Genomic DNA, 23,754 nt, shown 5'->3' on the forward strand with positions numbered 1-23,754 from the left:
AGCAAGATGGTTTAAACCAAAATTAGGTTGAAACATTTTTTTGAGATTATTCTAAAGGATGAATTCTAGGTGATATCAACGCAAATGTTTCAAAAAATAAACATAAATAAATCTTACCATATTTTGAATAATGAATAATCTATTTTTTTATATTTATATATTTCGTTGTTAGATCTTTTTCTATTTCCAAAAACGTCCATTTGCAAAGGACCTTTCAAATTTTAAGTCAACTTGAAATGTTTTGCTTTTTTTTTTATATTTTACAAAACTATCCAATCAATGTATGCATGTATTGATGCTCGTATTGATGCTCGTAGCCATTTTCTTTCTGTGAAAACTAAACAAAAACAACATACAGTTTATTGACCGTCCAACCAAATAACAATGTTTTGCTTTCAAGCCTCTGAAATCCCTAATACACTTGGATTGAAAGCTGAGGTTCATTTTCATATGGAGCAGCTATAAATCAGAATGAGGGGTTTGAGGCAAACAGCATGATGTGGCTCCTGATGTAACCGTGGTGTACCTGTCCCACCAAAGATCCACATTCACGCTGGACTGGATGATGGGGTTTTTATCACAGTTTCTGCAAATGAAAGGAGTCACAACACGTGATTAGCTTCTCTGCTGGCTTTGATCTCTTTGATCTCGTTGGCAGCTCGCTCTGTAGACTGCCAAAAGCATATCAAAGAGCTTGATCTCTATAAGGGGAATTAACATTTTAGCACAACAGAAACAAAACGAAAATAAATCCAAACAGCTTGACAACATCAATCACATTACTGTGCATGTTGAGAGATTTGTCAGCTGTAGTTATAATGTTTAAAATTTACTTTTTTGTGGAGCACCAAAAGATGTGTCTTACCGTTGGCAGCTCGCTCTGTAGACTGCCAACAAACCCCGCCTTCCGGTCACATGTCAAAAGCCGAAACAAACCCTACCCCATACTAGCAGGTGGCACTGTTGGACTCATCATTGCAGGACACTTACCCAAAACTATACACATATTTCAGCAGGACTTTCAATAAAACAAAAGTTATTATTACACCCGTTACAGTGAGATGCGGATCTTCCCTCCATCGGAGTGCTCTCTTGGCTGACGGAGTTTTTCATTTTATTCACATTTAGTTTCTTTTGTCTTTTATTAGCATATTTGGTATTGGAGTAATCTAGTTAAAGTAACCCTACCCAACCCTGCCTGCGACTGGCTGGCAACCAGTTCAGGGTGTCCTCTGCCCACTGCCCAAAGATGGCTGGGATGGGCTCCAGCACCCCCGCGACCCTATTGAGGATAAGCGGTGCAGATAATGGATGGATTGACTCAGACGTAGCGCTACTAAAGCGCACAGGTCAGAAATATCAACAACCCCCCCAGGAATGACATAAATCACATCGACTAAAGGTTGTGACGGCAGAATGTGGGGGGATATCGCCTGCTCTTGACGCTCATGGAAGCTGCAGCGAATCAGGACACAACCCCTGCAAATCTCAAGCAGCCGGAGTGTCAACTCCCCTCTATCGAGCTGTCACTTGACAGCGGCAGCTAGCAAACAGCACACATGAGCCAGAGTGGCGCGCACGGATTTCGCTCTCCTCTCCCCTTTACTCTAAAGGCGTCGCCTTGGTGGCGTTTTCGACATTAAAGGACGACGGCTTTGGCATCCGAAGCGTAGGATGAATGCTAAAGCTAATCGCTAGCCATAGCAGGTGCCCGGGTGTACTTAGCTGGCGAGCGAAGGTCGGACGAGCTAACTTTAGCCGGTGCTCCAACAATATCCTTCGAAAGAATATAAATGTGTATATATTTTTAGGTAAACGCTAACACGTCAATGCCGTTTTATGCTCATTCGTCTAGTTCCGCTGACGCTTTTATAAAGTAAAATACATCGTTGCTAACTAGAATGCTATGGCTATGTTAATGCTAGCTTAGTGACGCTTCACGTCGCAAGGCTGCAGAGTTCCTCCGACGAGGTGCTGGATAATGCAGGCTGAGGCGCTCGGTGCACCGTTAGGCGAAGGAGAACAACGATATTGATTTTAAAAATCGCCTTTTAACCCGCCCCTATTAGTCCTTGTCAATATTAGGGCCATATGGTTTCTACCAGGCTGCGGTGGATATTTGATGAAGAAAGGGATTAGCACGTTTTGATCAGACAGCTGACTAAATGAATAGCGCTGTCATCCATTGAGTTGGGAGGTTGGTGGCCGCTGTGCCAGATAAGGGAATACATTTGCAAGATTTACCCACCGACTGCAGTACTCAAGGACAGCCTGCAAAACGATGGCTTCGGCAGGCAGTAGTATCGCTGCAGCCATTGCAAGCAAAACCAAGACCAAAAAAAAGCATTTCGTCGCTCAGAAAGTGAAGCTTTTCCGTGCCAGTGACCCTCAACTCAGCGTGGTCATGTGGGGAATCAATCATTCGGTAAGTTTGACAGCATTTTATCACGAATTATATACATACCTGTCATCCGCATCCTATTGCTTTCCTTCTTGATTGCTGATCTCTTTATTAAACGATAATAAACCTTATGAACATAACACAGCACCTATTAACTCACAGCAAAACAGGCTATGTCGAATAAAATCAAATACATTTTGTGAGCTCAAGTTCATCTTATTTACTTATTAAATGATTGATGGAGGATAACATTTGGTATTGTACCGCAACAATTTTAGCAATCTACAATGACATTGTCGTGTGCTACCAGTGACCGAGACGATCCGGATTAGAGTCGAAGTGGGCAAGATGAAATCGGTCTAATAAAAAGTTCTTTTACCAAAAATGTTGTACGGCGGACACTATTTAAAGTGATCAAAAAGCATGAAATACAGAAAAAACATATTCCTTCAAAGTTAATTATTTATACTTATATATGTTATTTATAGGTATATTATTCATATTTATCTAGACGACAGGCAGGTTGAAATAGTTCATGCATGTAAATGGGTGCAGGTTTTAAACTGTTCTAAAGGGACACTGCGCAATATTTGACCAGTAAATGTCGCGATATTGCTCAGTGCATCCAAAAAAAAGTGCTACATGACACAAGGAAGACTGCAAACTAAGGAGACTCTGAATGACCAAACATCTTTTTTTGCCCTGACATCTACAAAATCTTTGGTTTTGGCGGTACCCGTAGCAGCAAGATTGCTAACAATAACGTCAGCTCCCTCTGGGTGAACCTCATGTCATGTAAAATAAATACTAAATTCTTGACCTACACTTATTTTAAATAAACACACGTTCACATGATCGATCAATATATTTTTTTCATGATTTAAGTTTTTCTTTTGCCTCTAGTGGCAATAAATAACACACAATACCCTTTTAAGTGAAACAATTTACTGTTCTAGAAACATATTTTAATTTCATGTATCAAATGGAGTGTGCTTTGAGCTGTCTTCATTCCCATCGTTTCCTGTCATGCTAACGTAAGATAAGATGCAGCAAGTGTTGACTGTTATGAAATACGATTTTACGCAAAACCTAAGTTGTGCAAAACCGGACTGTTAATGGTAACATGGGAAATATAGAAGTAAAAAAACCCTCAAATATTGCTGATATGTTTCTACCCTTTGACATGGGAGTTTTTAAAATGTGTCAAGGAAGATTTTTTTTTTTTTTTTTTAAGTGGAATGGAAATGCTTTTTTTCACGTTTTCAACCACAGGCGACCCAGTTTATTGATCTACATGTGTCTGTAGTCATGTCAAACTGTCTTATTTTGTTTAATACTTTCTTCCACAACAATATGAGTGTAACACTTGCGATGTAAACGTAGAAGAATAGCAGTCCTTTTTGTGTTTTTCAAATCATGGCCATGGTTTCATGGTACTGACTTGGCACGGACAAGAGATTTCAGATTTCGCACTGGAACTGGCATTTCGCATATTTGTGTAAAAATGCAAAAGTAGCAGTAACTTACATGAGAAAAGGTGGTGTGAAAACTTTACAAAGGATTTGTAACAACAACTAATACCGTCGCCCATCAATGCAAGTGCAACTTCTGTTTTTCATGGCCATTACCTTGTTCTACGCTTTGTTGCTAGTGACAAACTATTTGTTTCCATTATTTCTCCAACATGTTTTATTGGCCTGTGCGGATCCAAGAATATGTTGTCTAATTTTTGATACTGGTTGGACCTTATGTGCATATTGTTTGTTTTTTACTATACTAAAGTGTTGCATAACATCACTCAGGATGTAGAATTTTAGAGTCATTTGTTCAAAAAATGATAGTGACAGGCCTAACTGCTTACTTAATCACTTTTTTTCCAAATGTCTTATAAGTGATTAAAAAAAGCATCTTATTTAAGCTGCAAACTTCCACTCTCCATTCCGAATCATTGCATATCATCAAACTCTAAACATAGAATTACAGAATCATTTGTTTAAAAATGAACAGTGACATCCCCAATTGCTCAGTTAATTGCTAGTTGGGGAATCAATTGCTAGTGGTTTTCAAATGTCTTTGAACCGATTAAAAGAAGCATCTTACTCAACAATTCATTTTCTCTTAGACAGGGCAGGCAGAGCTACGGGAACTTGTCCAACTTATTTTCAACACCAAACGACTTGTCTTTTTGTACACAAAAGTAATACAAATTAAAATATAAAGCTTGCATTTTCATATTTTCTGGTGAAATACACGGACCAAAATTGAGATCATAAATAATATATATAATAAATGCCACCAAGTGGCCGATCTAATTTCCTTGCAAAAGCCATGAATCACTGCCACGGGTGTAGGGGGCTGAGGGGTAAGCCTTCAGAAACTTTAAAATATTTATTAAGGATAAAACCATGTGATCATTTCTAAATTGACTAACAAATGAACGTTATAATGACGTAACTCATGTTTTTTTGTTTTAATGATTGAAGGAAGAAGCGTCCAAAGTTATTTTAGGAACCCGTCATCCTTTTTATTCTTTTTAGGTGATTTGTTCATTTTATGACGGGATGTAGGCTGCAATGTGATAGTAATGAAAAACATAAATGTGAAAAATACAAAGACTACAAGTAACCTTGATCTGAGGTGACAGATCTTGAAAGATCTTAACAAGAATCCAGCCAATCTACATCCACGAGAGTATCACCAAGACCAAAAAAAAGCGTTTCATCGCTCAGAAAGTGAAGCTGCAGCCAGTTATTTAAACATGAAAGAGTTTGACTAAAAGTCCGTTAGTCAAGGAAGAAAGTTGAGTGAATTTTTGGCGCATATTTGTGAAGTAAAAGCTGACCCATGCATTTTGTGTACTACGGTCTATTTTTCGCTTTTAGATCTGGTATTTGCTTAATAGTTTTACGTATGCACAAAATATCTCTTAATTTGTTTACAATTCAGGTGGCACAGATTACCTTCAATTATACCTGTCTATGTGCTCCCATTCTATTTTTAACTCTGTCCTCATTATATCTCAACCCTGTGGTTAGGAACAGAAGGATGCCGCAATCCCCACTGATACAACAGTTTTTCCTACCAGCTAAAAATGGCTGCATATGGCAAGTCATTCCCCAAATCCTGTCTAGTATAAATATGGTTTGTTTGAGCAGCTATGCTCGTTATATAAATCAACAGCGAAGAGCCATATTGAAATTCAACGATGAGTCACAAAAAATAGACCTGGAAACTTTTAACAGTTTTCATTTTAAAATGGAAATGTTATTGTTGTAGCAAGGGACAATAATTTACCATCAATAAAAAATACAACCCTGGTATTCTGCTCATACTAATTTCGAGCACAAAAAAGGTGTTTCATTGCTCAGATGGAGGAATACCTGGTACCATGCTGATTAATAGTTAATTTTCAGGTCTGGTTCTTTTTGAAGTTGCCTGAAGCATAAATTTAAGTAGAAGCTAGGCAAAACCACTGTTTTATCATCTTTGAGATGAAAAGAATGACCATCTTGCCCAGATACCCCTGGTGAACACCTGATTAGTAAAACTTAGTGTGGGTTTCACATATTAAACATAACATGCATTTTTGGTCATTTTTGGCTTAAAAATCTAGTGAAAAAAAATAAACACTATAAAGAATTCAGGAATACGAAATACTTACTTTCTTTTGATTTTTCTTATGTTAGCCTATTCTATTATTGTTGAGTTTCCATCTGTGAGTTATTCAGCCATGTCCTTTTATTTGGGTTCTGTTGTGCTTTTATTTAATATTCAAACTATGGCTTTGAGAGCCCCTCTTCAAGACACGGGACAGTGCAAGCACACACGTTTTAACACCATTCCATCATTTCTATAACAATTGGGCCGTAGAAATCGGAACAGTTTATCATTGGGCCAGTGACGTCATAGCCGAGGGAAATTCAACATGAACATAAGAACTTCAGAGGATTCCTGGGCCGATTTATATATGGTTAGGACGCTGAGATTCCGCAGATTTGAATGATGGCAAACATAAGATATACGATAACATTTGTATTTTGAAGCATTCCAGTATAGCAGCCCTTTTTTGAAGGGTCGCCCAAATGGCATACTTTTGGTTTGCCTAGATATTTCTTTGGGAAACCTTGTGGAAAACCGCTCATTTTTTGTGATATAGTTGTTCAATTTGATGTGGTGCTCAAGAAGGCTACAGGCTTTAATCCTGTTGTGTTATTCAGTCCCATCACCCTGCTACCTAATTTTCCAGGTTATGTATAGAGAGGCAAAGAATAGGCGCTCACATTTTTTTTTGTGTGTGTGTATTCAAACTTTCACAATTTAGCGTGAGTAGTACCTAAACAGATTTTTACTGGAGATGAGAAAACTTCAGAGTGTTGTCTTCGAAAAGAGACCAAATCTTTGGTTCAAGTATAGATTCAGTTTTACTTTGGGTTCCCTTTTTAGGCTTATATTAAGTCAACAGAGAAGACACAGGAGGCATGATCACCTCTTCTCTAATTTCATTAGATAGAGCGATTGAGGGTCTAATCTTAATAGATTTGAATTGCTGGTTGAAGTGCACAAGACTTGCAAAACTCCAGCCGGCTAAGAAGACCTGAAGTTCATATGAAACAGAGCCTACAGTTCACTGAGAGGCTTTATGAGTGTCAGTTGGGTCAGGTTATGTGTTTGTGAAAAACATGACTTTTAAATTATATTAATAGACAATTTCAAACCGTACAGTTAGAACAGAATATTAGGAGAAATGCATAGTTATTAACACAGCCAAGAAATTCACTAGATGCTCTCTACCCAGTCTAGAGGACATTGCCGGCTTGCAATAACGCAGCAGAGCTAACAACATTAAAAAGGATTGGTAGGCGCTACAAATGAAAAAGGATTGGTAGGTCCTACTGGTCCTTTAGAACAAGCACAAATAGGCTCAGAGACAGTTTCCTCCCTAGGGCATTCACCAACCTAAACAACCGCAAGACTGTGAAAAACATATTTTGCCTATGTATAGAGAAATAAGTTCATATCTATGGATTTTTTGGGAACTTTGTTGCTGCAACTGGTATTGTACTGTAGCGCATTCAACATTGGGTCAGAATTCCGTTTTGTACTGTCAAATTATGTGAACTGAATGGTATGCTTTAATTCAATTTTTAATGGTGACTGGGTTACCTGAGAACACCGGGGCGTGATATTTGTTATCTTGCATATGGGGCGCTGGGCCATGACAAAGTTTTGTATAGCCAAAGGTTTTGTTTTTTTTATCCGTTTTGCCTGATGTAATGGTTTAGGGATATTAAAATATTTGAAAAGAGAATCATGATGAGATTCACATAGTGATTTCTATTTGAAAAAAATACGATGTATTTCTTTTTTCCATCTCGCCCACCCTTACTTGAAATTTTATTTTTCATTTTTGAGACACATACAGGGGCAGCACAACGGCGCAGTAGTTAGCGCGTGTGCGGCACAGTTCTAAGGTCTTGGGAACCTCCTGTGTGGGTTCAAATCCAGCTACCGGACTTACTGTGCGGAGTTTGTATGTTCTCCCCGTGCTTGCACTCCGGTTTTCTCCCACATTCCAAAGACATGCATTTCAGGTGGATTGTCCCTAGGTGTGAATGAGCGAGCTGTCTGTCCCTGTGTGCCCTGCGATTGGCTGGCAACCAGTTCAGGGTGTCCCCTGCCCACTGCCTGATGATTGCTGGGATGGGCTCCAGCACCCCCGCGACCCTACTGAGGATAAGCGGTGCAGCTAATGAGATGAGATGAGACACATACAGACTTAAAACATTTCGTATTATGTGTGTATAGATTCTTTTTTTCTGATTTTTTTTGTTATTCACATATTAGCCCGTACACATCTATTAAAACAAACGGGCTTCTGTGTTTTTATGCACTCAATTTTGTAAACTGCTAGTGTGATAGTTTTGTCGAATTGTCACCAGTGATTCATCAGTTTGTGTTTGTTTGTAGTGGGTTAAGTGATGTAATGGGCATGAACACAGTCTGTGTTATGTTAATTCCAGATTGCACCCATCAAATGCAATTCCTCTATGATATTCTTATCCAGGCAATTCAGCAAAGGTCAAACATCCATTCCATAGGATCACAGTGTTAAATGATTGTGTGGTTTATGGACACCATCTGTCCATCAGAGCAGCAATGCTGACTCATTCATACAATGGTAAAACTTTGAATCTGGTTATTTTTGGGGAAATATTTTGAATTTTTAAAACATTTTTGGCTGCTGGGTATTTTGGATCACTCAATATATTTTAGAATGTGCTTTGTCCCTCCGTAATGGGGAAAATTTTGCAGGCTAGCATTCAATAATGTATGAGTCTTCATGTAGCTGGAACAGGCATTAGAGCTGTGTTATTTACTGTCATTTAAGGGAGAGTTATTCTCCATTTTGATAAATGTGCATACAGTATGTGTTCATGCCTTTTAATTCCAAATGATATTCCAGTTGTTTACCATCTTGAAGATCACATTGTTTTGATCAGTTCTAAGACATTCAACTCTCTATTTTAACTTTGTGTGTTCAGTCAACACTACTTTTTTTGACTTGTCATCAGCAAAGAGCAAGTCATCATTTTGACAAAGTTCAGAGATAACACTGTGCCACGCTGCTGACAGAGCACTCGCTTGCTTCCTGTCCAATGGAGCAATAGCACATACTTACTCCAGAGTGGGCCGGAAAAGTAGTGTGCATCACCATGGAGACAAACAGGACATGGTGGTATGAAATTAGTTAGCAAATGCAATAGTTGTAAACCGATTAACTATAAGTAACTAATGTCATACTGAAAAAGCTTTGGCTAATAAGTACAATGTTTTTCTTAAGGAAAACAAACATGTTAAAATAATGGGAAAAAAATTAAAGGTGACACTTCCTTCCTTGTTAAATCCTTATATTTTCTCATGTTTTTTTTTCATTATTACCAATACACATGTGCACTTGAGAAATATTTTGTTTCAAGGAATAATCATTGTAAAGAATGACCATTGTACCATCTGCCAAAAATTATACGTTTATCTTATTTTGAAGCCATACGCTGATTTGTATTGTACCGTTCTGCCCGAAAAATGTATTGTTACATTGCTAAATACAAAATAAGTTTATAACGATCATTCATTGTTCCAGGGTTCTTACAGAAGTGCACGCCTATTAAATAAGAGGAAGCATTGTAAACTTCATGGTGACGTCTTTGTGCCGATGACCCACAATTCAATAACCTCTTGGTCGGTGCCTGTCACGCCAGTCCTTTTTAGTCCAAGAAAAAACTTGTTACTTCGATTTAGCATGAACAAAAATCTTTTTATTTTCACAAAAGCTTCTTTAAAACATTGTCATTATTCATACTTCTTTAAATTGATAATACATTTACAAAATGAAAGTTTTCTACTACTTAATTCGGTGTTGGGAATAAAGGGTAAAAAATGAGATTCAAAAGCAATAAAGTTAACTTTGGCAACTTAAATCTTTGCTAAAAATATACTTAAAACTGAATCATGTTTGAGATTTAAAAAAACCCAACTAATAGTTGCAATCATACAACACTTCATTTCAAATGTAGATATTTAAAGAGAATATCTTCAGTTGGCCTGGAGAGGCATGGGCGCCACCAGGCTGTACTTGCCCAAGACACACCATAGGAAATGATGCCCCTACAACCCAAGTGGTTAAGGGATGCAATCAACAAAATCACCAACACTATTTTTATTAATAAAAATAATCAATGCTGTTAGTTTTATGCAATGCTGGCATTATTTTTTATAGGCGTCACCATCAAAGCACAAAATGCTAAATTTAGACAATTTTACTTTTAAAAAAAAACAAGGTTGTTGCACACATTGTATAAAGGAAACCGATAAAAGCCTAGTCTTCACAAAATCAATTCATATCCAAACATAAGTTCGCTTAGAAATAAATTCCCTGTAAATAAAATCCTCTCATGACCTCAATTGGTCAAGGAGGTTGATGTTGACACAAGCGCCATATTTGAAATTATTCGACCTGATAAAAATCATTGGAGCACTCGTTTAGGTAACGGTCATTAAGTGCAATTGAAGAATAATCTGAACTGGAAGATCTCAAAAGAAAGAAACAATGGTGAAAGAAAGAAGGCAACGTTCAAGAATAAAATCTGCAGTCTATTCTTTCTGCATACTTATGAATTGATTAAAATGAGCATTTTCATTGCATTCAACGTGAATCCAGGGGTGGTTTACCTCTTGAGAGTCATATATTCTGTTGTTTCTGCCATGCTTTATGAGTCACTTTGCAAACTCTGCAATTGCGTGGGAAGGACTGGAGAAACTTTGCCTGTGGTTTGATTTGTGGAGTCATATGTTGGTTACATTGGATAGATAATAGTAGCGATTTAATTCTAAATTTGTCTTGGGTGGCCTGGCAATGAGTGTCCCAACTTACTGCTTGATCCAAAATCCATTGCATCGCCATGGAATTCCCGTTAAGAGGGCGGCCATGAAAGTGGATCTTTTGGGGTGGCGTCCGCACCAGCTCACTTATTTGTAATACACCATTTCCCACAAAATTCACATTACTTTATCATTTACTTCAATCTGTGTTTAGGGATGTGTTGACAAGAATTCCCTCAAGATGTGTTAGTCATTTTACACAGATTTGTTTTCATCTTCAACTTTTCTAGTTATGAAAATCAGAAAAACGACAACCCTTCTACAGGGAGTGCAGAATTATTAGGCAAGTTGTATTTTTGAGGATTCATTTTATTATTGAACAACAACCATGTTCTTAATGAACCCAAAAGTCTCATTAATATCAAAGCTGAATATTTTGGAAGTTGGAGTGGGGCTTTTTTAGTTTTAGCTATTTTAGGAGGATATCGGTGTGCGCAGGTGACTATTACTGTGCATAATTATTAGGCAACTTAACAAAAAACAAATGTATACCCATTTCAATTATTTATTTTCATCAGGGAAACCAATATAACAGCTCAACATTCACAAATATACATTTCTGACATTCAAAAACAAAACAAAAACAAATCAGTGACCAATATAGCCACCTTTCTTTGCAAGGACACTCAAAAGCCTGCCATCCATGGATTCTGTCAGTGCTTTGATCTGTTCACGATCAACATTGCGTGCAGCAGCAACCACAGCCTCCCAGACACTGTTCAGAGAGGTGTACTGTTTTCCCTCCTTGTAAATCTCACATTTGATGAGGGACCACAGGTTCTCTATGGGGTTCAGATCAGGTGAACAAGGAGGCCATGTCATTAGTTTTTCTTTTTTTAGACCCTTTCTTGCCAGCCACGCTGTGGGGTACTTGGATGCGTGTGATGGAGCGTTGTCCTGCATGAAAATCATGTTTTTCTTGAAGGATGCGGACTTCTTCCTGTACCACTGCTTGAAGAAGGTGTCTTCCAAAAACTGGCAGTAGGACTGGGAGTTGAGCTTGAGTCCATCCTCAACCCGAAAAGGCCCCACAAGCTCATCTTTGATGATACCAGCCCATACCAGTACCCCACCTCCACCTTGCTGGCGTCTGAGGCGGACTGGAGCTCTCTGCCCTTTACCGATCCAGCCACGGGCCCATCCATCTGGCCCATCAAGACTCACTCTCATTTCATCAGTCCATAAAACCTTAGAAAAATCCGTCTTGAGATTTTTCTTGGCCCAGTCTTGACGTTTCAGCTTGTGTGTCTTGTTCAGTGGTGGTCGTTTTTCAGCCTTTCTTACCTTGGCCATGTCTGTGAGTATTGCACACCTTGTGCTTTTGGGCACTCCAGTGATGTTGCAGCTCTGAAATATGACAAAACTGGTGGCAAGTGGCATCTTGGCAGCTGTACGCTTGACTTTTCTCAGTTCACGGGCAGTTATTTTGCGCCTTGGTTTTTCTACACGCTTCTTGCGACCCTGTTGACTATTTTGAATGTAACGCTTGATTGTTCGATGATCACGCTTCAGAAGCTTGGCAATTTTAAGAGTGCTGCATCCCTCTGCAAGATATCTCACTATTTTTGACTTTTCAGAGCCTGTCAAGTCCCTCTTCTGACCCATTTTGCCAAAGGAAAGGAAGTTGCCTAATAATTATGCACACCTGATATAGGGTGTTGATGTCATTAGACCACACCCCTTCTCATTACAGAGATGCACATCACCTGATATGCTTAATTGGTAGTAGGCTTTCGAGCCTATACAGCTTGGAGTAAGACAACATGCATAAAGAGGATGATGTGGTCAAAATACTCATTTGCCTAATAATTCTGCACTCCCTGTAGTTATGATTTGTAGCCTCATTTGAATGTGCAGACTGAGCTTTTGTCATCGGTCTTCCATCATTAGAGATTGTAGTTTTGGAATCGTGCGCATCTGCTGCTTTTCCTAGTTAAATATTGGTTAAGAGAGAAAACATCGTCACAGATGGTAGATCATTTTGCTCATGAATTATTTTTTTTTACAAAAGAAAAACCCCAAAACTTGATGCTAGAGTGGTTATTTCTGCATTCAAATGAAAACACATTAAAAATAGTTGTCATGGGTTTTGAAAACTAGTGTCAGCCAGAAAATTATGTCATAGCGCCCAATTGGGGGAGTTATCGGACCAGTTACTCATGTGTAATTTTTCTGCCATTATCCGATCATTGTGCATCCATAGAAGAAACGATTTTTCATGTTTGTTTTTGAAAAAGTGAGACGATGATGACTCATCATGACTATCGCATAGTTCTGACAAGATTGGAAACCACCTTTTCTCCTACAGCTGTCCTTCAAATCCATATTACATCAGCACGAAAGGCTCATCTCTAAATGGCTTGTGTTTTGAAATATGCTGACATTGAAGTCTTTTGCAAGACCAAAGCTCAACAACATTTACAAATTAGCACTAGCATGGTCAAAGGACTAACTGATGCTTCTGCAGTGAGATTTTGAAACACATCACTTTAGTGGGCTGCTTTTACAGACTGATTCTAATTTATATAGTTAGTAAACAGAATATCAGTTTCTCATCGCCATTTTCCTGTTTTTATTGCAGATAAATGAATTGAGCCATGTTCAGATTCCTATTATGCTCATGCCCGATGACTTCAAGGCCTACTCTAAGATTAAAGTGGACAACCATCTATTCAATAAGTAAGATACTTTGTGCATGTGTGCCTGTGCTTATATTTGCATCCTGTTTGCATTTATGTAAATATGTAGACTTAGAAAGTGAATTAACTATTATATTTTTTCCCTCTATAGGGAAAACATGCCTAGCCATTTCAAGTTCAAGGAGTACTGTCCCCTTGTGTTTCGAAACCTCAGGGAGAGGTTTGGCATCGACGATCAGGATTTCTTGGTATGGAAATGTCTATTCAATATGATGTATTTATTTGTATGGAACGCAAACTGCATTATTATTTTGAAAACTAAACAAGAATCATGCAGCTCCTGTGATAAATGGTATTATTGAAAATCACAACTAGCTCCAAAAATGTTATCAGGAGTCGGAATGATTTGATTGAGCCCACTTCTGTGATATTTTTATCACCCACTTTCCTACTCCAGGACAACCCCCACTGGTCATGCTGCAGTGAGCTACTAGAGCTTGGAGGTCATTGTGTCCCAGCTTAGTGCAGCTGTCTATCTCAAATGTTTATATTAGTGTTTAACATGCTTTAAATGGGCAGTTGTGGGTGTTAAATTTGCTTTTAAGCGTAAGGGAATTTTTGTAGAATTGAATTGCCTTACCAAATAATGCATCAATTTAAATCCTTTTTGATATTTTTTCTTTTTCCTTGTGTGATAACAGATTCAGATTCAGATCTACTTTATTGTCATTCTAGTACATGTGTATACAGAACGAAATGTCGATACATCTGACCCGCACAGTTTCCTTGAATGTACAGATATAAATAAAATGTTGTATTGAGTTGTAGTATTGAGTGCTAATAATATACTAAATAATTATGGCTATGTATAGTATTTTACAGTAGCGCAAATAGTGCAAGAGGAGTAGCTAACCAGATGTGCAAAATGGGCAGTCAGGTAAACAAGTCAGGTAAACAGAACAATAACACTGTAACAATAACGCTGTAAGTACAATAGTGCAGATGTGCAAGGAGTGGCTAGCTATAAAGAACTGCCAGTAGTGCAAAAAGTCAAACAAAACCCACAGATGTACAGATTAGCAGCAGTTTAGATTTACTATGTGTTTGAGTGACCATTTAACAGTCTAATGGCCAGGGGGGACATTGCATCAAATTATTAGAATTAGCTTCAGTGCTGCCGTTTGCCCTCCCCCACCATCCCTTACTGCAAATCTACAGTATTCCAACTAAGATCTTGGTTCGGTGCGCCCGAATTATGTGTCAACCCTTTCTGTATATGAGGTAATCTATTTTAGGTCCTGCTGTGAAGCATATGTTATGCCATGTGTTTCAAAGCTTATTCATTTGCGGCAAAAGATGACAGGACTTTGAAGGGAAGGTCGAGGTAACCAGGGCCGTAGGACATCACAGGTTCTTGAAGAATGAGACTCAGAGACTGGATGATGGGATCATATTACTACTGGGAGACTTTTCCAAAGCCTGGACAGCAGCTGCTTGTGTCTGTGTATATCTTTGGTCAGGCGCAGTGTGTGGGGGTTAGATGGCCACAAGGTTATACCGACTTTTTGATTAAAAGACTTAAGAATACGGGACTTTGATTTTTAAGTATGGCTTTTCGTTTTTCATGCTAGTTATTTGCGTTTTCCATATCTTTTTGTGTGGATTTTGTAGAATCAAAGATGGGTGTCCCTATCGATTAAATGAGTTGGGGTTTTTTTTTTTACCCCGTATATTATATTTTCCTCTCTATAAGCCCCCCGGAATATAAGGCCCACCCCCAAAATTAGTATTTTGTGATTTTTTTTTCATATATGTAAGAGAACCTATAAAGCGAATGGAATTCAAAATACAGTAATTGGGGTTGCGCTAATCATAAATGAGCACCATAAATGGCGGCAGTAGCTCAGGAGGTAGAGCGCTCGTCTTGGGATCAAGGGATCCCAGTTCGAATCCCGGCTCGTCCGTGTTACATGTCGAAGTGTCCTTGGGTAAGACACTGAACCCCTAACACCCCCAATAAGCAGGTTAGCGCCTTACATGGCTGCAAGGCCGCTATTGGGAAATGTGGAGCACATTGTAAAGCGCTTTGGGAAGTCATTGACTTGAAAAGCGCTATATAAATGCAGATCATTTCATTTCTTTTCATTTCATATTGGAGCATCAAATGGTTAGACACTCAAAATATACAACATAAATGATCAAATGGTTTCAAAAACTGATTGCAACAGGGACCAGCTCAGTAGCCTAGATGGTAAGGCGCCCGCTTTGAGACTGGGAGGTCGCTGGTTCGCGCCTCGGCCGAGTCATACCTAAGACTTATAACATTGGTAAAAATGGCGGCGCCCTTTGTTGGCTGCGGCTGCATCGGCTCGCTACAACGGGTCAGGTGTATCGACATTTCGTTCTGTGTACATTGTTACAAAGAATGACAATACAAAGGAAATTATTATTATTATTATTATTATTATTAAACCCGGATCACAGCAGGTCCTATTCACTAGATAGGGATACAGTCGCCACATGAAAAGGCCTTGGGTTTTATCTAATCATCACACTATTTTTTTGTCACAGTACCACGTTGTTGATGTAATAATTATTGGCCTGGGCTGCGAGATTATTGACAGAGATTAGGCTGGTCTCTGGTACAGAAAAGGTTGGGGACCACTAGAATACAGTATTTGTAGCTTTACGAAGAGCAAGAAATTCTGAATAAAATGAAGAGAAAGGCATTGTGGGAAGTAATCTGGTTGTCCTGGAAGATGAAAGTAAACCGATGGCTGCATGTATTCAACATCGTTAGTCACTTGCACTGCTTAGTTTGATCTGAAAATTGAAACAAAATCTTCTACAGATTTTTAATCACTTCCTGCTCTCTTTTTTTTTCAAACATTTGTATCTGATACGTCTGATACTGAGATAAACCTAATGCCTTTTGCCATCCTTTCTATGTCCGCAAATGGCCTGATGGTTAGGATTCGGCGCTCTTACTGTCACTATCCGGGTTTGAGTCCCGTTGCCACCTCTGTTTTGTAATTGTGGTCCGCGATAACGATCAACCAATCAATAATTGCACAAATATGGTTAGATCCAGGTATGTTTTTCCAATTGTTTACGTGTATAGGGCGCACCAGAGTATAAAGTGCACGTTCGCATTTCGGGCCCATTTGAGGTTCTTAGGTGTGCCTTACTTAGTCTAGAAAATACAGTATATTACCGTCTGGTTCTGATCAAATAATAAACAATCTCTTCTTTCATCACAGAATTCCTTGACTCGTAGTGCGCCCTTGAATAGTGAAGCCCAGGGACGAAGTGGGGCCCGTTTCCATACCTCATATGACAAGCGCTACGTCATCAAGACCATCAGCAGTGAAGACGTTGCGGAAATGCATAACATTTTAAAGAAGTACCATCAGGTGACTTGAACACCCTAACATAATTTGGTTGTTAGATTTTTTTTTATTATTCTGTCTTTGACACAAAATACCCTGCACTAGGATTTGATGTGTTTCTCATTTTGCAGTTTATCGTGGAGTGTCATGGAAACACACTGCTGCCTCAGTTTTTGGGGATGTACCGGCTCACCGTAGACGGGGACGCAACTTACATGATTGTTACGCGAAACGTCTTCTCACACCGCCTCTCTGTCTTCAAAAAATATGATCTCAAGGTACAAGGAAGAGCCCGTAAAAATACACCGATGTTGTGAAAGTAACTGATTGTAATGGTGAAAATATTTTTGTTTCCAGGGTTCCACTGTTGCACGAGAGGCTAGTGACAAGGAGAAGGTACAGTGCCCACATGTGGTTTTCTTTGTTTGGTTTATTATTGACAGCATTTTGATAAGCATAGGATTTAGACTAAAATAATTTAAGACTCCAAAAATGGGTGCAATGCTTTTGTCTATTTTTTGTTCAATTCCTTCAATAATGTACAATGGCCCAAGCACAGTATCTTGTGTTGCCATAGAAAAATCAATAGACTTCCTTATAATTCAAATAGCATTTGTTTTTTTGTCAACAAGAAAGAGTACCCTTTCTATCCTTAACCATAATTAGCACTATTGAGACATTGGGTCAGTTAGATTTTCTTCAGTCCAGCTTCCATCACCCAAACATAAAATCACCAAATTGAAGAATGTGTTTTTGATGACGCTGACAGTCAATTACTCGTTCTTTCCAATTAGGACCTGTTCCATTGCTCCATTCTTATGGTGTCTCCTGCATGCTTTTTGTGTTTCTTAGTTTGCTTGAACATCAACCTTGCTTCTGCTTCTCCATTATTGCCCCACCTTGTTGTCTGTGAGCGAAAGATGTGTGTTGTTTTTTGGTGTTTTTATCAGACTATCTGTATGTGTATTGTGGTAATGTATCTTTTGCGGTTGAACGTTGTGACAGTTTGCTTATTTGTATGTATTTATTTTTAAACCGGCAATGTGTAAGAAATTATTTGTGACAATGGTTGATTTTGTGTGAAACAAAATTGAGAGATACATGGAGAAATTCACCCTCTTTGGCATATGACACGTTTGCAACTTGAATCTAGTTTTCCAGATGTTTCATGAAGAGTTTTAACAAATAAGAAATTAGTTGGATGAATTTTCCGAGCATTTTTATTCAGTTGCGCTCTATTATGGCTAATAATCATTTCCCTGAACTATGATCCTTGGGTAATTTGTTCAGATTGTGAACCTAGTAGATCTTGGCGTCATAATCATGGATCATTGATCATTTTACCAAAACTTGACTATCTCAGGACACCTTAGATATAAAGAATACAATGTAGTTGTTTTGCTCAAACCATACACTTCATATTCTGCTCGTCCTATCCTGATTCTTCAATCAGTCTTGATTAACTAAGAACTCATGAGGCCTCTTTTTGTTTTACCATTTAGGATAGAGGATTCCTCAATGTCCCTAGTTTGACTGTTTGCTTCGCATTTGTTTGTTTTTTGTCATTACATAAGAAATTTAAAGCAGAGATCACCATTCCATTGTCTTTTTTTTTTTAAGTGTAAGGAATTTTTTATGTTTTTTTTTTAAACTAACCAGGGTTAAAAAAGTTTCTATTTGGCTTTATGCCTGCTTAATTGTCGTGCTCCATCGCAGTGGTTGAGATGCAGTGAGGTGTGTCAGACCTCGGGGACTCCTTGAGTTAAATTTAGCCTCATCAGTGGCTGACAAAATACACTCCTGGTCTTTAATTACTCGAGATTTTCTACCATGACCAATGCATATCTCACCACGCAGAACACATAACTACAGCATTGTGGGGAATCAAGTATTGATTTTACGTTCTGCAGTAATTGTTACTTAGTTTTCAGTGTTCATTCCCACTCACACCACTCGAACCATAAAAGGTGAAGGATATACTGGTACTGGATTACTGGACTTTTTACTGTTAAACAATTTAGGGCTACATATTCTTTTTTTATGATTTGGAAGTGTTTATTTGTTTGAGGTCTCAGTGATAGCATTAAACATCTTGTTTGGTTTTGTTGAGCTTTTGACTTTAAGTTGTCCCAAAATTCCATTTTGAAATTGAAACTGAAACTTGCATATTTAGTTTTGAACCATTTAAGAATGAATCTGGTCTTAAAATTAAACAGAAATTAGAAAATTCCAGATCGTTGCTCTTGCGCAGAAGGCATTTCGCCGTTTCCATCTTTGTTTGTTTTTTACATGCTATGCGCTTTTATTTTATTTATTTTTTATATAACTTACTGGCTGCTTCCCTTGAAGCGAACAGTGTGCATCACTAAAAAAATGGGAGTTTCAAAACAATTCCTCAACTGCCAAAGGGTTTATAGATCACACTGAATTTATAAGACTACTGTAAGATATTTGCTCATACTACTAATTATTTTGTTCAATGCTGTTTTTTTTTTCTTTTCAATCCAAAGAAGAAAATAAATGATTTTTAATTTTTTTTTGCATATATTCCTAATCTTATTAAAAGTTATATTGCAAACAAATTACATGTACAGTTAAAAGATGAAATTGACCCTTGAATTTCTATGTATGTGTGTTCTAGAGAAAAGGTTTGGACACCTATAAACAGAATATAATCTTATGTTCGAGTGTCTCATCAGCTCTATGTATAATATTTAGATTTTATTCTATAATTTCTTAGATTTAATTATTAGAACAATATTTGAAATTTTAATTAGTCTACTGAACACTCCCATTCTTCATCAAAGAGTACGTTTACGTGAAGGCAATATTCCGTCTGGAGCAATCAAAATGAATCATTTAAATGCTCACAGACAAATAACCCCGTATACATGCGTTTGGGCATGATGCAATATACGAGCAAAGTTATTACGCAAATAGACATAGTTAACTTATGATTTTAAAGGATGACTTCATTTGTGCCACTTAACAAATTCAACAAAGTACCCTGCGAGTTTCCTCCAGGCTCCAAAAGTGAACTCCATTGCTGTGTTTCGTGTGTTTACTAGATTTGTTCGTAAATGTCTAGTCAAATGCATAGACTTACAGTATCTATAGATGGATACAACTGTGGCATCCACTTCATATAGGTGGAATCACCTGTGGCATTTTTGCATGAGGCTTTTTCAGCGAGTAAACCAGACTTTGTGTGTATTAGTTGTCTCTTGGTTACAAGTCCCAGAGTGCTTTGCGGGAAAAATACCACAGCTAAAGGAAACCGTGCGTGTGCTCGATCAATCGGAATACGGGAGTGCGAGTGATCAGAAAATGAAAGCACACACGTTAAAACTAATACAATCATCAAACTCACTTGTTTTAAGACCTTAATGGTATTATTGTGCACGTTTCCATGGCTTTTTTATAACTAGAATACTGGAAATATCCCGTTTCTGATCAGAGTATTTCCTGCCTGTAAGCATACTAATTATCTTTTCCTTTTTTTATTATACAGAACAATGTGATACATTTCTTTTGACACTCTAAATAATATGACTATTTTATGGTAGTTGATATACTAAAGCACTTTTCTTTAAAACAAGTGACCGATGCCAATTTCAAGTGATTCTGTATTTGCGAAAGGATACTTTTTCAATTTCGGAGACCTTTACTTTGCTATTGTGAATGTTGAGCAAGTGAAAGATGGAAATTTGTGTTTGTTTAGGTGCAGTGTGTGTTTTACAATGGCTTCAAATATTCACACTACAAGCATGGCGGGATACTTATTTGACTGCATGACTGTTTGCCTTTCATGCATGTATCTGCATGATGTATGAAGTTCTTCTGCATCTTTCAATAGATCTGTTCTACGACTAACTCATTCCAGTGTGAACACTAGACTCATTCTGTTCCACATGGTTTTTGGTTTTCAATCCATACTGTACGTCATGATTACTGGTAGTTTTCAATTATGTTTTTCATAACGTAGAGCTGGCAGGGTAATAGTGTGAGTTCTTTATAATTAAACGGCAATAATAGGTCTCAAGAAACGCCTCTTTGAATGTAAGTGCTGAGTGGGCTGCCTTGATTAGTAGATTCACATCTGCAGGTTGTAAATGTATCTTCACACCTGAAGAGTTTGTGCAGCTGTTGAGTACAAGTGGAGACTTATAATACATTCAGTGGAGATTTCAAAGAGAGTTGACTTTTTTAGAGAGATGTAATATAATTTGAGTTTGCTAGATGCAGTTCACCAATCCAAACAGTTTGACTGGCATCAGCTATTTTCCACACTATGCCCTTTCCGACCCTCCAATTTTGAAAAAAAATGTTCATTTTACAATTTTAGTACTTTGCCTTTACTTCCAACTTGCTCCCTCCCTTCCTCTCTCCTTTCTTCTTACCTTTCCTCTACCCTGACTACCCCCTTCCTCGCTCCCACCCCTTTTTCTAGCAGCCGCCCCCACCAGAGGATGTGCCCCTGCGGCCCAAATCTGGTAACGTTCAGCAAAGGCTGCAAACACTGCGGATCGCTACGCGCTTTTACTGCGCCATGAAACACGTAAGAGATGTAAGACAACCAGGGCTCATATACCAGGCATGATCTATCTACTCAATCTTCCTTTGTAGTTATTTTTGTTGACACCGGGATTCCTTTCAAGGTCACCCTTCATCCTCTTACGACATGCAGGCACATTCTTAATTTCATTCAAGTAATGGCACCAAATTGCAACTAGAAATAGCAACAACCTCTACTGATTCAACTATAAGGTGGTATATTGTGAATTAAATATCTTCAACTTAAACTATACATTACAAGAAAAATTTCGCTCTGAAAACAGTCAGAAATGCATTACTGTCTCTCTTAGAAAGTCTTGGCGGTGTTGTTAGGAAAGGGAGAATGTGCCTTAAAAGAATCCACGCACTAATGAGATTTACTGGCTTCGTGCCCATCTGCTGGCATTGGAAATCCGCTTCAATGTGAGGGGAGAAAAATTGGCACTCGACAATCCCTTGCCTTCAGTACTATAGTAAAAAGGATATCCAACAGATGAATCGGATTGGACAAAGTACAGCATGTGCTGTTCATCTAAAATTGCAGTGTGACTCCAGACTGTATTCAGTATGTACTGTACTTAGAGCGCTTTTTATTACCTCCTAGTTCGAGATGATACCTCATAGCCTACCGTTTCAATGAATTGTATAGCTTCTTTGAGTACTTTCACATGTCTGTTTTCTTATTTGGTAACTGATAGGGGTTTTTAACAGCTAAACTGTGAAGCAAAGTTTATTTTTTTACCTTGTACTTTTTTTTCCCGTCAAGTTTTAGTTTTCTGAACAGTTCATTCAAGGCTCAAACGCCAACATCAAGACATATTGATAATATTCTCATTACCCAATATATTGATGTGACTAGCCAATTTTATTGCTTATTTGAGGTCCATGTCTGTATATATGTGTTCAGTTGTCCAATCAGGGTTGTTGTCTATGATGATCTTCGTAAAAGTGTACTTTATTAGTGTGCGTATGTATGCGTTATGTCTGAGCTATTTCTACTGCTCTAAGTCTGCTTCAATGTGTTATGTGTTGCTGCTCTTATGCTACCATAAAAACGATGTAGTATATAGCCAAACTGCTGCTAAACCCTCTCTTGTTACCTCATTTCCTGCTGTCTATATCCTAAACATTAGGCTCCATCTTCACTTAAACACCTCTTCCTCCCACAGGATGCTGCAAGGTTTACTAAATGAATCAGTTAATCGTTATCTATCTTAAATGCTGACAAGTGTTGTCTTAAACCGGGTTATATACTCCAGCCGAATGGCATTTCTTGGCTTTGAGTTTAAGATGCAAAACCTGTGTATGGATCTATCCGATGCTGTTAAAACCTTAGACAAAATTATGTAAAATAAATTGAAAGAGAAATTTGAAATACTAAGAAGGGAAAGAATGAAAGATTATCTGATCACTTGTGGTCCCTGCATCAGATGGGTCTGTGCATTCCTTACGCATGCCGCATGCATTGGATTACACAATTGACTTGACGTGTGGCTTGAAAAGAAGTGGAACTTGGTTTGGACAGACTGCCTGAGCTCGTTGCCTGGACGGACAGGCATGTCTCGCAAACCCCTGGTTCAAAAAGCCTCACTTTGAAAGCTAAAGGGTGTTTCAACATGCAAAAGATCAACTTTCAAATTCCTGGTTGACGTTTCAAAGAGAACGGACATTTTGAAACACCCGAGTAAAATATGGAATGACGTCTATGCTATTCTTTAAACTACGCTGGGGAAAACAAAACGAGAATACTGATGCTGGTGTTCTATCTAAGGCAATTCTTACCACCAACAGTTAAAATTGTTGAACTGTTATGATTCTATCGTGTGGAATTGGATTGTATTACAGCGTTTACATGGAAAAAATGACTGTTTGCATAGCAACAGAATTTTTGAATGTTTTTCCCCAGTTTTCTGATTCTGATTGTTGTTGCTCTGGCCACTAATTTCTTATGCTAATGGGTAGGCTAAGGAGCTGCCAACTTACAAGGACAATGACTTCATCAACGATGGCCAGAAGATCTGCATTAACGATGAGAACAAGAAAATGTTCTTGGAGAAGCTTCGGAAAGATGTTGAGGTACGTATTGCACGCACCATTTTCTTTTCACTTGCAAGCTTGGCTTAAATAGCTATGAGCACTGTTTTCTTAAAGCGTTATAACTATTTGCTACACCTAGTTCACTTGCATTTTCAAAAATATCTTGAAAACATTGCAGGTTTCTGTTAAAAGAAAATATGCTGGCATAGTATAGTTTTTTAAAAAAAATATGTTTATATAAATGTATACTAAAACAATGTGTTGATGCTAAACTAACATCACAGTGCGCTGAGGC

General features: G+C 38.1%; 1 protein-coding gene across 5 annotated transcripts in view; it reads left to right on the forward strand.

Annotated features, from left to right (window-relative positions):
* The first annotated feature begins 1,352 nt into the window (after window positions 1-1,352).
* Window positions 1,353-23,754, forward strand: part of pip4k2aa (phosphatidylinositol-5-phosphate 4-kinase, type II, alpha a) — a 31,564-nt gene continuing 9,162 nt past the window's right edge. Inside the window, exons 1-8 of one of the 5 annotated variants that reach the window (XM_088322024.1) lie at window positions 1,353-2,425; window positions 13,422-13,519; window positions 13,631-13,727; window positions 16,740-16,892; window positions 17,000-17,146; window positions 17,226-17,264; window positions 21,319-21,426; window positions 23,385-23,498. In XM_088322024.1, coding sequence (XP_088178150.1) covers window positions 2,282-2,425; window positions 13,422-13,519; window positions 13,631-13,727; window positions 16,740-16,892; window positions 17,000-17,146; window positions 17,226-17,264; window positions 21,319-21,426; window positions 23,385-23,498 — 900 coding nt within the window. In that variant the 5' untranslated portion in view covers window positions 1,353-2,281. Of the gene's footprint in view, window positions 2,426-13,421; window positions 13,520-13,630; window positions 13,728-16,739; window positions 16,893-16,999; window positions 17,147-17,225; window positions 17,265-21,318; window positions 21,436-23,384; window positions 23,499-23,754 lie in introns of all 5 variants that reach the window. The other 4 variants (XM_088322023.1, XM_088322025.1, XM_088322022.1 and 1 more) reach the window with 4 other exon arrangements.

The sequence above is a fragment of the Urocampus carinirostris genome, chromosome 18, assembly GCF_059441175.1.
Source record: "Urocampus carinirostris isolate Australia breed hairy pipefish chromosome 18, RoL_Ucar_1.0, whole genome shotgun sequence".
Classification (NCBI taxonomy): Eukaryota; Metazoa; Chordata; class Actinopteri; order Syngnathiformes; family Syngnathidae; genus Urocampus; species Urocampus carinirostris.